General features: G+C 35.6%; 1 protein-coding gene across 4 annotated transcripts in view; it reads right to left on the bottom strand.

The window, feature by feature from the left end:
- Positions 1-4,605: 4,605 nt before the first annotated feature.
- Positions 4,606-15,299, bottom strand: part of LOC123547740 (glutaminase kidney isoform, mitochondrial-like) — a 31,899-nt gene continuing 21,205 nt past the window's right edge. For 3 of the 4 annotated variants that reach the window (XM_053524731.1, XM_053524732.1, XM_053524733.1), the window contains 5 exons: positions 13,929-14,105; positions 10,642-10,773; positions 10,220-10,374; positions 8,803-8,943; positions 4,606-8,439 (listed from right to left, as the gene is read on the bottom strand). In XM_053524731.1, the coding sequence (XP_053380706.1) occupies positions 8,298-8,439; positions 8,803-8,943; positions 10,220-10,374; positions 10,642-10,773; positions 13,929-14,105 (747 nt within the window). In that variant the 3' untranslated portion in view covers positions 4,606-8,297. The remainder of the gene's footprint in view (positions 8,440-8,802; positions 8,944-10,219; positions 10,375-10,641; positions 10,774-13,928; positions 14,106-15,299) is intronic. The other variant, XM_053524734.1, reaches the window with a different exon arrangement.

The following is a 15,299-nucleotide window of genomic DNA, read 5'->3' as shown; positions in this document are numbered from 1 at the left end:
TGAATGATGATTATATTTGATGAGAAATGGAAAACAGGTCGTCATTTTATTTTTGCATTCTTCAAATGTAATTAGGTATAGTTCGACTGACACTACAATCGTATCAGTTTTAACTTAGTCATAAAAAAGATTGTGAATATCAAGCTTAACATCAGATTTGAAGTTTGAAGTTCTGGCTTTCGAAGTGACACTGATTAATGGCAACCAAGTTATTTAATCGGAAAGGGTAACTGATTTATACTCAGCTGAGAGCAAACGTAAAAAGAAACCCCGAAAATTACTCGAGCGCAAATTCTATAGTGCTCTTTAAAAAACTTAGCCGCTTATAAAGTTTGGCATATGCTTATTACCTTTAAAGGAACATTATTTGATTTCATTCTACCATGCATCATCGTCAATGAGCTTGCAGATAATCATATTGCAAAAAACAACAACAACAACAACAACAACAAATTCAGTCAACGAGAACCTGAACAAGGGGCAATGAAGATTTAGAGCTGGAATGATAAGAACTCACTTAAAATGAACCCTTCAAAAACTGAGTCTAATACTTTTGGCAGTAAAGCACTGTTGAGCCGTATATGTCACAGAGTGAATATATAACACGAGTGAAAAATTCGATCGAAGATCGAAAATAGCACGCGCATGAAACCTATATGATACAAAATATGTGATGTATACGTTGGACTTAGGTTTTCATAGGCACACTAAAACGAACATCTTGCATACAGAAATGGGCAAAGAAATACGAAATTTTCAACTAATACATCGCATTTTCATCAGTTTGGCAAGAAAAGTTTGTTTTTTTAAACAATCAAATTTTACTGACACATCTCAGTTACGCCACATATATTTTGCTAATGTTAGATTCACACGGTCGACCAAATTGACCCGATCGTTCCCAAACTATTGTTCGAGAACTGGACTATCCCGCTCGGGAGTGCGGTCGGGATGATCAGTCTTGTGTCTTTGTTTGATCAATTACCGATCGAGGGGTTCGGAAAGTTATCCACTGCGTTCGTGCGGCCGTCGAATGGCGGTCGACTTAACCTTGACAAGAAATTGGGAAATGGTCGGTAACAGATCGAACTCGACGGCAAGAGGTCGGAATGATCGTTATAGGTCTACTTTGATCGGCAATGCTCGGACTTTTTATCCATTTTTGATATGTGAAAAACGTAGCGGTCGGTTGGCAAGTGTTCGTGAAGAAATCGTGAAAAGATCATGAAGAAATCAACTCTTGATCGTTTAGAAATTGCCTTGATCGGAAAAAGATCGAAAAACGATACTCGATAGCTGTACGAAATCGCCACCCGATCGATGCGATCTGCTGTCAAGATTAGTTCGAACGCTATCCGATTGCACTTGATTACTTCCCGATCATCTCCACCGGAAAATGACCGTTCATTAGAAAAGAAAGGATAGGAACCATGTAATGATTGAGATGATCGTCGTGTAGGAGTCGTAAATGCTCGTATAAGAGTCGTGTAGGAGTCGAGAGAATCGATAACATTCGTGTTGAACGAGTTTGGTCGGCAAACTTATGCAAATTAAGCAATATAAGCTCATATAAACGCACCAACGTTTTGAAAAAACCCTCGCAGTTGAATGTAGTAAAACTTTAAAATGTGGTTCATTTATAATTTCCATATTATCAACCCATAATTTTTTCTATAGATATCTCGTGTTGTTCAAATGAATGACCCACACATTAACTTATAATGCTTTAAAGACCGGGAACGGATTACAAATTATTACGATTGCGCACAAAGGCATACAGAGACACATTCAGCAGTCGGTGCAGCACGGACTAAAGGTAGACTAGCGATATTTGTCGATGTAATACTAATGTAGTTGACCTATGTAGTAGACCAATTTTAGTAGACCTATTTGTGGTGACTGTCAGGAATTTCTGCCGTTATCTTTACTATTTTTTTATTGTGATCTATTTCCTACGTACTCTGGTTTAAGAATAGAAGAATTCGGGGGCCCAGATAAGGGTTGTATATGGGTATTTACCCCTTAACATTTCCTAAACACTTGGGGTCAAGTGTCCTACGTTAGCCAAGATTCCTTACGAAGTTCGGTAATAGATCCTACGCGAATATATCGGATTTTTTATAAGAAGTATACGACGACTACTACCACTACTACAACTGCCACACCAGCACCACTGCTACAACTACCACACCAGCACCACTGCTACAACTACCACACCAGCACCACTGCTACAACTACCACACCAGCACCACTGCTACAACTACCACACCAGCACCACTATTACCACTACCACTACAACCATCACTACCACTACCAGTACCACCACCACCACTACAACCACTACCACCATCACTACTAGCACCACCACTACCACTACCACCATCCCTACCACCACAACTACTACCACTATCACCACCACAACGACAAGCACTACTACCACCACTACTACCACTTCCAATATACGTCGACCATCACCACTAGCACTACCACTAATACAACTAGCACCACCACTACAACAGCCACGACCACAACAACAACCACAACTATCATTACCACTACCACTACCATTACCACTACCACTACCACTACCATTACCACCACCGCTACCATTACCACCACCACTACTACCACTACCACCACTACAATCACTACCATCACCACTAGCACTACCACTAATACAACTAGCACCACCACTACTACCACTACAACAGCCACGACCACAACCACAACCACAACTACCATTACCATTACCACTACCACTACCACTACCATTATCACCACCGCTACTACCACTACCACCACTACAATCACTACCATCACCACTACTACCACCACCACTACCACTACCACCACACTACTACTGCCACCACCACTACAACTACAACCACTACTACTACCACTACCACCACCACCACCACAACGACAACCACTACTACCACACCATCACTACCACTACCACCACCACTATTACCACTACCACCACCACCACCACCACTACTACTACCTCTACCATCAACACTACTATCAAAACCACCACCACTACTACCACTGCCACCACAACTACTACCACTACCACCACCACTACTACCACTTCCAACACTACCACTTCCACCATCACCACTACTTCCACCACTACTACCACTACCACCAGTACTACTACCACCACAACTACTACTACTACTACTACTACTACCACCACCACCACTACTACACCAGCAACACCACCACAACCATCACTACCACCACCACTACTACCACTACCACCACCACCACAAGACTTTGACATTTAGTTATTGATTAATGCAAAGTAAATCTGTTCAAAAATAATGCACCAGATTCTTTCATTAGCAGATTATTCACAAACAAATACATTTAATTAAAGAATGTATTTTTTATTCAAAGTTTCTTTTGCGCAAGTTGGAGTTTTGCAAGTTTGTTAGTAAATCAGTATATTGGTCATCTTTATACCCACAAAAACATCAATTATCCTCTACGTTGTTCTTCCACTTGAACTTGGCTGGCTTTCCATAGGTATTTGCAGTCTGCTAAAAATACAATATGATTGGTCAATGATTGACCCTACTTAAATACTGCAGTACTTATAGTGAATTTCTGCTAGTTCAAGGATCGAAACTCTGGATAAATCTGTACGTAAATCTGACTGTTTAAAATGTTAACATACCAAATATATAAAATAAACGATAGGCTATCTATAAAAATACATGTGTACGTAATGGTGAAAGAATACTTTCAACTATAAGATTTGTGTGAAGAATATGAAGAATTCGTTTCTGTGAAATTTACGGATCAACAATGCTGTCGATACTGGGAAGTAAAGAACAGTGATCGCAGACAAATATCTTTCACTGGTCTGATCCTTTCCGCCAGCTTCTGAGTCATATTATTATTGTGTACTATTTCTGCCCGGGTCTATCCGAGATAGGGTAAGCGGCAATCAAATAGTTTCGCGATATACATTCGGATTGTCATTTGAAAATTTGTGGTTATTACCAGGAAAGGTAGAAACACACTCCAAGAAAAAGATCACAAACTTATTTGGAACAGGTCACAATAGAAAAAAATCAAAACAAATTAGAAGTTTGATACTTTTTGTTGCCGCTCACGTGACTGGGTTGGGTGAAATGAATTGACCCTATGTAGCTGCTTGCATACAAACTCATAAAATGTATACTATGAAAGTATGCGAAGTTCAACCTAAATGATACATGATAGAATGTTGATAAAATGATCCTTATTAGTTAGGCGTAGTTCGTTGGAAATTTCATAAAAAAAAAAAAAAGAATCACAATAAACAAAAATTCCATGGGGATTATGTTACTCGTAAACAAAAAAAAATACGTCCCTTAAATTGTCCAACGTGATGAATTTGATACTACCTTGTCATACCTGAAAGCTTATATTTCAAACTCAGGAGGACATAAATGTTTCATTCACATGTAATAAAAGTCGGCTATTGTCATAACAATGACTGTCATCCTAAACAAAGGTCAAAAACCAGCCAGTTTGAAATTTTATTTCATTCAGAAAACTACAGCTTTTAAAAGTTTAGGAGATTGCCAGGATAAAAGACTCGCTTATCTCAATAATATTAATGTATATGCGAAGATGTAAAAGAAAGGAAGCCATCAAAAATGTTTGCTTTTTTCAGCACAAATATATATTTAATAATGTTATAAATCATCCTTTAGAAAACGTTTCGAGTTTATGAATATTTTTGCAAGTTTTTAGGATGATCATGTTACGTACAGAAACATAATATGACAGGTTACGATTATGACTGTATATTTCTCAAGGAATTTAAATAACAGATTAGAACAAGAAGTATCTTTAAAGAAAGATACACGGCCACATTAGTCAATGCACACTTTAAGCTTCGAAACGTGCATGCACTCTGCACTTTTACATACGATCGGGTATTTATTAAGCCAAACAAAATGTAGTTTTTAAAGCAAAATGTCCATGTTTTTGATGTAGAACATATTTTACAGAACACATATTTTACATCATAATTATATTAATCATAAGCTGGGAAACTTTGACAAAAAAGGACTAAAAAGGAGGGTTTTGAAATCGTAAAGGGATACGAAATGACCAAAATGGGGAGGAGCTGACTGGGGGACGAGTTGACTAGGGGACGAGTTGAATGTAAATCGTTTACGGGAGATCACTCCGTATCAGAGTGGTAGGTTTGTAGTCGTACTTTGCCACAGTTTCACTACCGATGGGATTCATGTTTATGACGTAAGCTCTTTCCACAGAAGTCTTGCAACGCCGGTATTATACTGTCTAACAATACAGCTCAGAGCACCTGCTAACAATACAGCTCAGAGCACCTGAACACCCCTTAAGAATAAATTATCTCATTCCATTCGAAAACCTGTGGAATTTTTCATCCACCAATCAAAATGAACAGTTTTAAACAGCTGTTAAATGACCTTCGTCCCAGATATTTACAGGAAGTAAAGGTGAAATCAATACCGGCCTGCGGCCGGCACAAGTAACCGAGTATTGCAGTGGTAATACAGAAGTCCCTTACGGGTGAAAAACTTTGTTAGTGTTCGTTGTTGGCAACAGTCTTAGGACTAAAAAGGCTTCAAGGCATTAGGGAGCTAAGAAACAAATTATTTTACATAAATTTCAATAGTGACCTTGACCTATAAGTATAGATCATGTACACAATACATTGTCTCATCATTTGGAACATACATTTGTGTGCAGTCAGTACTTAGTTATTCATTTATACACATAAACGTTATAGAGCTGCAACAATATTACTTGACCTTCTGTAGTGACATTGACCTTTGACCGACAACCATGGGTCATGTGCGTGCCACATAGTCTAATCGTGGGGGTCATTTCTGTGTTGTGATAAAAAAACCTGCAATACAATTAAACTTAGGGATTAGAAACAAATTTTATTTTACATAAAACTGTTACATTGACCTTTAATCAACAAGCATAGATCATGAGTTGACAAATTGTCTAATCATGAGGATCATTTATGTGTAACACCAAGATAATCCATCAATAAATATAACAGTTATTCAGCAGAAACATTTTTATTTGACCTTCAATGACCTTGATCTATGACCTACAGACATACGTTCATAACCTAAATATTGCCCTTTATCCACATATTAGGTTTTATGAACTTAGCTTGAATACTTTTTGTGTAATTGAATAAATTAATATTCGATTAATTCTTATACAAGACGATCTTTCAATTGATAACTGGTTTGCTTTATATTACATTTATTATCATTCAACCAACCACTGTATTGTATTTGATCATTTACTCGACATCTTGAACTGGCTTAACTAAAAATTCGGGCTATCTCGAGAGTATTTTTAAGTTCCGTCTTGAAAACACGTGCATAAAATACTATTTTAAGTTGAATTTCGGTTTCCTAAAACTGAAACGCTCCTCGATCCTTTGGAATTCGAGGTAACGAGTTTCAATTGTATTTTGTGGAGTTTATAGTTGCTTTATTTAGTAAATATAAATACAAACGCAACTTTCGTTAAAAATGTTTTAGTAAAGATAGAGTTATCTTATTTATTACAATGGTGTGTTGTTGATGTATCAGTAACATTTACATAAATATTCCTTTCACGATGTAGGGTTAAAACTATGGGTATGTATTAAGTATATTGAAATTTTTAGTCAATGGGTTAAAGACTAAGCGGATTAGTATATATTTATTGGCGAAGGTGCTACTTTTTTTATAATATGCATTACAGCGCTGTTTTACATAAAAATATGTCAATGAATTTTACCGACGAAGATATCAAGATTAAAGCATATAGAAATAGTAATTTTGACCGTGTAAATATTTATTGTAATGGTTTACTTTAGACTATTTTTAGTTTGAACATATTTATTTTGCACTTCGTGGAGTGAAATGTAGTACAGTTTAAGTTAAATTTTGATATTAAAGTCGAAGTTATAATTCACGTATGGATCTGGTACATGTATACTGAAACTGCGAACCAATTTGTATTTTAAACAACACGCAAGTGTAAAATAACATCAAAATCAATGCACTTTTAAGAATTCATAGGCTTTTATCATTCTATGGGTTGATTTTGATAAAAAATTATTCAAGGGCTGTTGTGATGTTGGTTCATGGTCATTGTTGTATTGGCCATATTGAAGATCAGTACTAGGTTATGGTTATTTAAAATCAAAGTATCTGTAGAAAGTTCCATATTTGTTGAAACGGGGCCTCTGCTAAACTACAAACTGATTCTATATAGGATATATAGATATCTATTATAGGACTAAGGGCCTAAAACTGAATCTCATCATGGACCACAAAATTACATTATACTTAGCCGATGCATGTTGTCTCATCAGACAGCAAAAATAAACCCTCACATAATGAGCATTAGATATAGGATGTAGAAAATCAAAGTACCCGTTATTTTTTATAATTGCTGAATTTATGAAACTGTGTTATTACAATATGTATTACCTATAAGCATGAAAAGATATCGATCACAAATTACACAGAAACAGAGGAGAGTGTATTCGGTTTGTGTGCGAAAAATTATACCCCATTCTTCACCTATGCAGAGAATATGATCGTACATTCTTCACAAGTGTGATGGAAGTATTTTGTGAAAATATGGTTCAACAACATTGTCTTCCTTTGTATTTGTAACTGATAGAAATAAAAAATAAAATACCACGTTTGTATATCTGCCAATATAATATTCAACAAAAATGAATACAAAAGAATGAAATTTCGGGCTCGAAACTCATCTCTGCAGAGGGGATCCCCATTTTTTACGTGACAAATATCTATCATACAAAGCACTATTAACGCAATTAATTGTCATTTCAATGAAGATATAATTTGTATCACAAAATTACAGTACTATTTCTGTAATTTTATACACCACTACTCTAACACAGGCGCAACACAGTTTACCAAACAGTAAAACAATTTACCAAACAGTAAAACAACACTTCCTAGTTTCTGACATTTCAGGACAGCGTCGTTCTAGGTGATTTGTTGCTAAGATACAAAGTCATCTTCAAAACTTTGAAGAAATAAACACTTAAAGGTCTGTTTCCGCTTCAGCTACATCTGACCTTTCTCATCAATCGTAGGTTTTGTCGAAGTCCGGCAGGACCCATGGTTTACCTCTTGTACGTAACACTGCATCTGACAAACACCTGTTCATAAAGATCAGAACAATGGTACATTCTTAGAATAAATATATTAACTCTTTAGCTTCTTAAATAGTCTTGTGAAACAAAAACACACAGTTCAGTCAGAGCTGAGGTTCTTCATATTTCTAGACATCTCATAATCATCACGTTCCGGATGTGACGACATGTACTTCTCCAAAATGGCAGCGATTTCTGCATGACCAAATTTCCTAGCGTCCTCTAATGGTGTGCAGTTCCATCTTAAAACAAAAATATATGGTAGATTATTTATCTATTATTTTCTAAAAATGTTAAGAGTTCGAAAAATTCATGTATCAAATATACATGAGGTTATTATTGTAATCGATAATCTGTATAGTTAGCTACTTTCTGCTATATATCTCAATATCCCTACACAGATTTAAATTCAGTTCAAGAAAACTAAAATTAATATTTGCGTTAAATTTTCCATGTTTTATTCTTTGAAACTGGACGTTTTAAACATGGCTTCTGCAATTTATCCCGAATAAAAAGTAAGAAAAAAGTAGGCATTTCTTGGAAATGTCGTAAGGGTATAGCATCTGAACTACCAAAAAATTAACAACAATACACTTGACTCGTACCTGTCTTCAACGTACGGCGAAACATTGCATTTTTCCAGTAGAAATTTAACAATGGTCTCGTGACCTTCTGCGGCGGCTAAATGGAGTGCCGTCCTACCATCGTAATCAGCTAATGACATGTCCATTCCAAGTAGGGAATATCTGGCAATGAAACAAACAAAACAAACATCTGAACAGGTTGTTTGAAGGTGCTGATGTATGTCACGATGTCTTGGCTTTTCGAATTCATGCTTAAGCAGGTACTTGTCACATGAATATGTCATACGTGAAACGATTCAATGTACTAATGAAAAAAAGGGACTGCACTGCCCCAGCACAACGTCTTGAGTTCAGGTAAATAATGAATCATGTGACAATATATCCCGCTGAAATTAGGTTGAGTTGAAGTGTTAAGAACAAAACTAATCAAATCCCTAGATGACTGGTGGGGCGGATTTAGGAATAGTTTTCTCTGTTTTATGTCAGTGACTGTTTCTCAATGACACTCTATGAGAAACAGAGAGCAGTTTATTTACAGTTTCGCTGCTACAATTACCATGCCGGTTGTTCAAATACAATTTTCTTTTCAGAGGACAAATGTTATCTCAAAAATAGATACAAACGTATCGAACATTAAAGATAAAGGAACACAAAACAGCCTCACAATCCTTCATTCATACCCTCTTTTTGAATTTCGTTTTTCTAAATTGCGCTGTTATTAACTATGGTCTATTTGTAATAAGTCGAATGACAAAATATTCATTTGTTACTGAAAGGTGCTAGCAAATATAAAAAAATCTGTGCCATCTCACACGAATCGGATTTTACTAATCCAACTCGTCATTTAGAATAAGACTCAGTGATGTAACCACTGGCAGAAAAACTTTATCATTGATAATTCACTCGCGATGTTAATGATTTGAACTTTTTCCTGTAGCGCACAAACTTGTTTAGTTGTGGTTAGGATTACAAGACTTTTTTTTTATTTTCAGAAGTGTGCTTATAACTCTGGATGTAGTAAAGATACGCATCCCGCCCCCACCTTCTATATGAGTTTCGAGACATAAGGCAACCTAATCATCTTTCAATTTTGAATTATGCAAATCCAGTCGCTGAAATGCTGAAACCTTGCCACTTGTTGTCAGAAATAGACATTCACGTGCAGAAGTTCCGGAAATATAAACTTGGACCGTTGACAACACAATACATAGTCTCTTGAAGTACACAACCTTTCTGTATCAACGGCCGTAGTCATCTACGGCATACGTGGTATCTCTAGATTTAAAATGTATTTTCGTTCTAAAGTTTTTGAAAATAAAAATTGTGCTTGTTTACAAAACAAAACAAAGAGAACTATTGATTTTACACTTAAAATGCTCATTAATAATGTCCGAAATTACTTCGGAAATGTATCGTGGTATATATAAATTTAAATTACCTTCTCATAGCGGTAACGTCACCATTATAAGCACTAAAGAGAAGATTGACAACATCTTGGGCCTTTGACTCCATCGCACGTCCACGGGGGTCGATCTTTTTCTGTGTGTGCTTCAAGTTGTCGTAATTGTGAAAGTTGAACTTTGCAACGAGATTCTAAAATATGTACAGTAAAACTCTCTTAAAGCGAACTCGGTTTTTGTTTTGTCATTTTACATTTCAAAAAATTCATGCATTCTTTAAACGATACTTTGGAATAACATATACTGTTCTGGCTGTCAAACGAAAAGACGACTTTTACAGCTATACTTACTCTTCAATGCAACAGCTTAAAGATGTTTCTCCGTTACATTTGATTATACATATAACATCTTAGGGATACATATCCCTAACATAACTTTCACTTACAAACTATCAACATACCTCACAGAACTGTACGCCTTTACAGCTATTTCCCCACTTGTCCAAAGGCGGAGACCAGAGAAAGATACCCATCACGTTCGGGACAACTAACATTACCCCTCCAGCCACTCCAGACTTTGCAGGAAGACCAACCTGATGATTGATAAGTGATACATAAACCTTTGGTAAATATCGGTCACTCTTGTTTCCATGTCCCTTATAGTCCGCCTTCGTTTATATTTACATATCACCACGTGTTAAGATGGAAACACATTCTGAACCACTTCAATTGTCTCATACAGCTGCAGGGACATACGGCTTGTGTGTGTGTGTGTGTGGGGGGGGGGGGGGTTGTACACTCTGACATATGGACTGCAGGGATTTGTATACTGTGACATAAGCCCCCACAGTTCGTATGTCACAGTGTACAACCCCCGCAAGCCGAATGTCACAGTGTACAAACCAACCACTGCAGTTCGTATTTCACAGTGTACAAACCTCCGCAGCCCGTATTTCACAGTGTACAAACCTCTGCAGTCTGTATGTCACAGTGTACAAACCCCCCGCAGTCCGAATGTACAAACGAAGGCAGTCCGTATTTCACAGTGTGCAAACCATTGCAGTACACTGTGACATACGGACTGCGGAGACTTACAAACTGTGTCATACGTGAAATACGGACTGCAGTGGTTTGTATACTGTGACATACGGACTGTAGGGGCTTATACACTGAGATACAAGAACGGAGGTTTGTACACTCACATGAGAACTATAGGCGCTTGTTCACTGTGACATATGGACTGTTGGGGCTTATTAACTATAACATATAGGTTGCGGTGGTTGTACTCTGTGACAAGCAGGCTGAGGGGCATGTACACTGTGACATGCGGATGCGGAGGCTTTTTCAATATGACATGTGGACTGCGGGGGCTTGTACACTGTGACATACGGACAGCGGGAGCCTTTACACTGTAAATTCGGACTGCGTTGGCTTGTATACTGTGACGTGTTGATTGCGTGGATTTAAAGAATAAAAAGCTAATACAAATGTCACTTCAAATATAAATTGAAAAAAAAAATATTATAACTATATATTCAATTCACAATTAAACAGTTAGAAACGCTACTGAAAGTTACACAATTTATTCTATCCGTATCATTTATGCCCTACTTTTGCTTTTAAAATGTTTTGTATGCAAATTTAAAGATTTGCTTGTAACCTTGACGGTTTTTGATCATATCACGATTGCAATTTTTGAAATATTGCGTGCCTCTAAATGACTGAGATTTTTGAATATTTATTCTTTATTATAGTCTCTTCACTCTACATCAATATACAACATAGATCATAAAAATATTAATACAATATATAATGTCATTCATATATGAATTATAAGAGACTGCAACAGATAAAATTGACTTCTACTATAAAAAGCAAGACATGATTTTAAAACATACTCATATTTACTATTACCGGTATTATCATTAATTAAAAATTCTATATTTATCATCTAAAATTTAGGAATTAGACATATAAGTACTAAAGCAGTGTCATTTAAAAGTTTAAAACAGTCTATTTACAGTGAACAAGAGGTGGAACAAATGTTTACAAACAACTTCCATAGGTATAGAATGTTTTTTTCTGATATCCTACCTACTCCAAATTTACCAAAAGATTTCCAAAACTTATTTGGATCAGTATTTACATTCTGTAATAAGTCTTGTTGAACATTAAACCAATACAGTCGTTTACATTTTTGAACTAATCTATTAAAATCTTTATAGCACATCAGAAAATCTATTCTTTACTTTTTTCGGATAGAAGGAACTTTGCTGTTTAAAATTTTGTTTTCATATTCACAAACTGAAAGTTCATTATTTCACCATGGTTTTCCATCCTTTTGTTCTTTTTTTGGAATTACTCGACGTACTCCTAATCTTAATCTTAAATTTTAATTTTAATAACATTTCTTTGTTTATGGTCTTACAAAGTTTAGAATACGCCTCATCGATATAAGCTTTGTTTTGTTTCGAAAACTAGACTCAAGTTTAAAAACTGTATTATGTAATTCCTGCACAATACTAGTATCTTGTAAAAAAGTATCTGGCATATTTCGAGTATCATACTTTGGTTATGAGTTACAGTTTTCATCATCAATTACACAATCGTTTCAAGTAAGTGTACATGAAATCATAATATCCCATACTAAAATGGAATGATCTGGCATTGCAACTGGCATTATACTAAACAAATTTACCAGTTCAGACATACGTTTAACCTCAAAATTTTATATAAATTCAAATCATCATGACTAACTAGACAAAAATCTACCACAGAACAACCCTGAGGTCTAAGACATGTATCATCATTTTTCAGTGTTCCTACCATTCAGAACACAAAAATTACTATTAATTAAAAAGTCAACAAGAAAAGATCCATATTCATTACTGATAAAGCCAATAACATCCCGCTCAATGATAGAATCAACACCTTCTATATAATCATAAAGATCACCAATGCGACTATTGAAGTCGCCACAAAAAAATAATGTCGCATATTTATGATATTCATATACCAATGTTAAAAGATTATCGTAAAAACTCTGTACATCTATCTGTTTGGTAGTAAATTTTGGTGGTAGATAACATACAACCGGAAATAAACAAAGATCATCATGTATACACTGTAATTTTAGCAGCAGAATACCCTCATATTCATTATTGCATTCTGTCACTTTAAAATCTTCAAGTATATCATTTTTTATTAAAAACCCAATCCCCCAGAACCTAGTGACTTTCTGTGATACATATTATATCTAAATCTAACATATTTATACATTTTTCCCCGAACAAGAAGTTATCAGTTTGTATGTTGCAGTTCCACCCATTCACGTTCCAAAAACCTGCTTTTATATAGCGTTGCTCTCACCTCCAACACTAAAACCATTTGTTTTTGTTTTCTTTTTGCTTTTACTTTGACATTCAGAAAGAATGTAATTGTAACTGTTCCCTGGTAAATAATGTTGAAACTGTAGCTATAACCGACGACTGGTTCAAACAAATGGCGTTGTCACAAAAGTGACCCGCAAACCGGCTTGTCTTTTATACATATTCATTGACTTATTCCCATGTGCATAAATTCATGTGCATAAATTTACCGGAAAAATCGCTTAACGCATTTCCATAATTATGCTGAAATGAACTTGTAAATAAACTTGCCTTTGAGTGTTGTGCTTATCATACATTCTCCAAGAGTTGCATGAGGGTAAATTTACCTCGATGTGTAATTTGTTCAATTATATACTTGCCTTGAAAGCAAACTGTCCGGAGTAATCGTACATTCCGCACGAATGCATGAGGGAAAGAGTGTTCCTCACAGCCTCGGCTGACAATATCTTCTCGCCAGTCATAGGACAGATACCACCATTAGCGAGAGTTGCTGCAATAACAGACCCGGACTCCGCAGTAACCTCAATTGAACACAACTAAAACAATAGATAAAAATACAGTCAATTGGCAATGGAGAGAAAAGTCGAAAAGCAAGATCGGTTTAAAGGCACTGGCCTCCAGATCGTTGGAAAACAGATTGTTTAGATATATGGAAATCAATGCTGTTTTTCTTAAGAATGCTTTGAAACTTAATTACTGACAGACTATATGTTACGAAAACACGTGTGACTTAGTTGTTTTTGCTACTTTTTACAATGAAAAGCGAAAAGCGTTGTAACACTTTACTCGAGGTAAATTGCCTCGATTATAAATATCTATATTTAAGACGCTTTAAACACTTAATCCTCTATAGCGGTATTGGTAATGGCAGCGGAAAATTTCTTTATTGCCGCGGCGGTCCGGGTTCGATTCCGACGCGGTCATCTTTTTTTCTTCATTTGGCATTTGTAAAATAGTTTAGAAACAAACATTACATTTCACCAACATCTGGAGGTCAGTGACTTTAATGATTTCAATAATAGGATCTCGAGTTAATCGGATTTATATATCTTACTAGGAGTCATAATCCGATTAAAAGTGACTTTTCCATGTAAGATTAAACAATAATAGATGAAAGTGCGTACAACTGGTTTCTGTTTTGTTATTGTATTTCTTATTGCGTATATTTTGTTTTTGATTGTCTCGGGTTTATATGACTACGCTATAAGCGATCATTTACCTGTCACTATTACAAGATCTACAAAAAAGAAAACAATGAAAAACAATATAAATAGTCATGAAACAATAGTTTACAGGTGTTTCAAAAACTTTAATGTAGACCTTTTTAGAACTGACTTAGCAAATTCACATCTAAATGGTATCGAAACTGTATCTAACCCAAATCTGGCGCTAGATATGTTTTATGATATCATCAACAGTGTTCTAGCCAAACACACAAAGGTTAAACAGAAAAGAATTAAACAGGTTTGTCAACCAGCTTGGTTTACAGAAGATATTCGACAAGCAATTTATCTCCGAGACTACTATTACAAGCATAAAGACTTTGAAAATTTCAAGAAAACTAGAAATAAGTTATCTTCTATGATACGGAAAAGTAAGAAAACTTTTTATAACAACGCTGTAAAAGATAATAAATCCCCTAAACATCTGTGGAAAAATCTAAAGAATATTACCAATAATGACAAAGAAAACCAACAACTTAATATTCCTAATAAACTCATAATTGATGA

This window comes from Mercenaria mercenaria, chromosome 15 (genome assembly GCF_021730395.1).
Source record: "Mercenaria mercenaria strain notata chromosome 15, MADL_Memer_1, whole genome shotgun sequence".
Taxonomy (NCBI): domain Eukaryota; kingdom Metazoa; phylum Mollusca; class Bivalvia; order Venerida; family Veneridae; genus Mercenaria; species Mercenaria mercenaria.
Note: the sequence above shows the minus strand (reverse complement) of the source record. Positions and strands in the feature narration are given on the sequence as shown.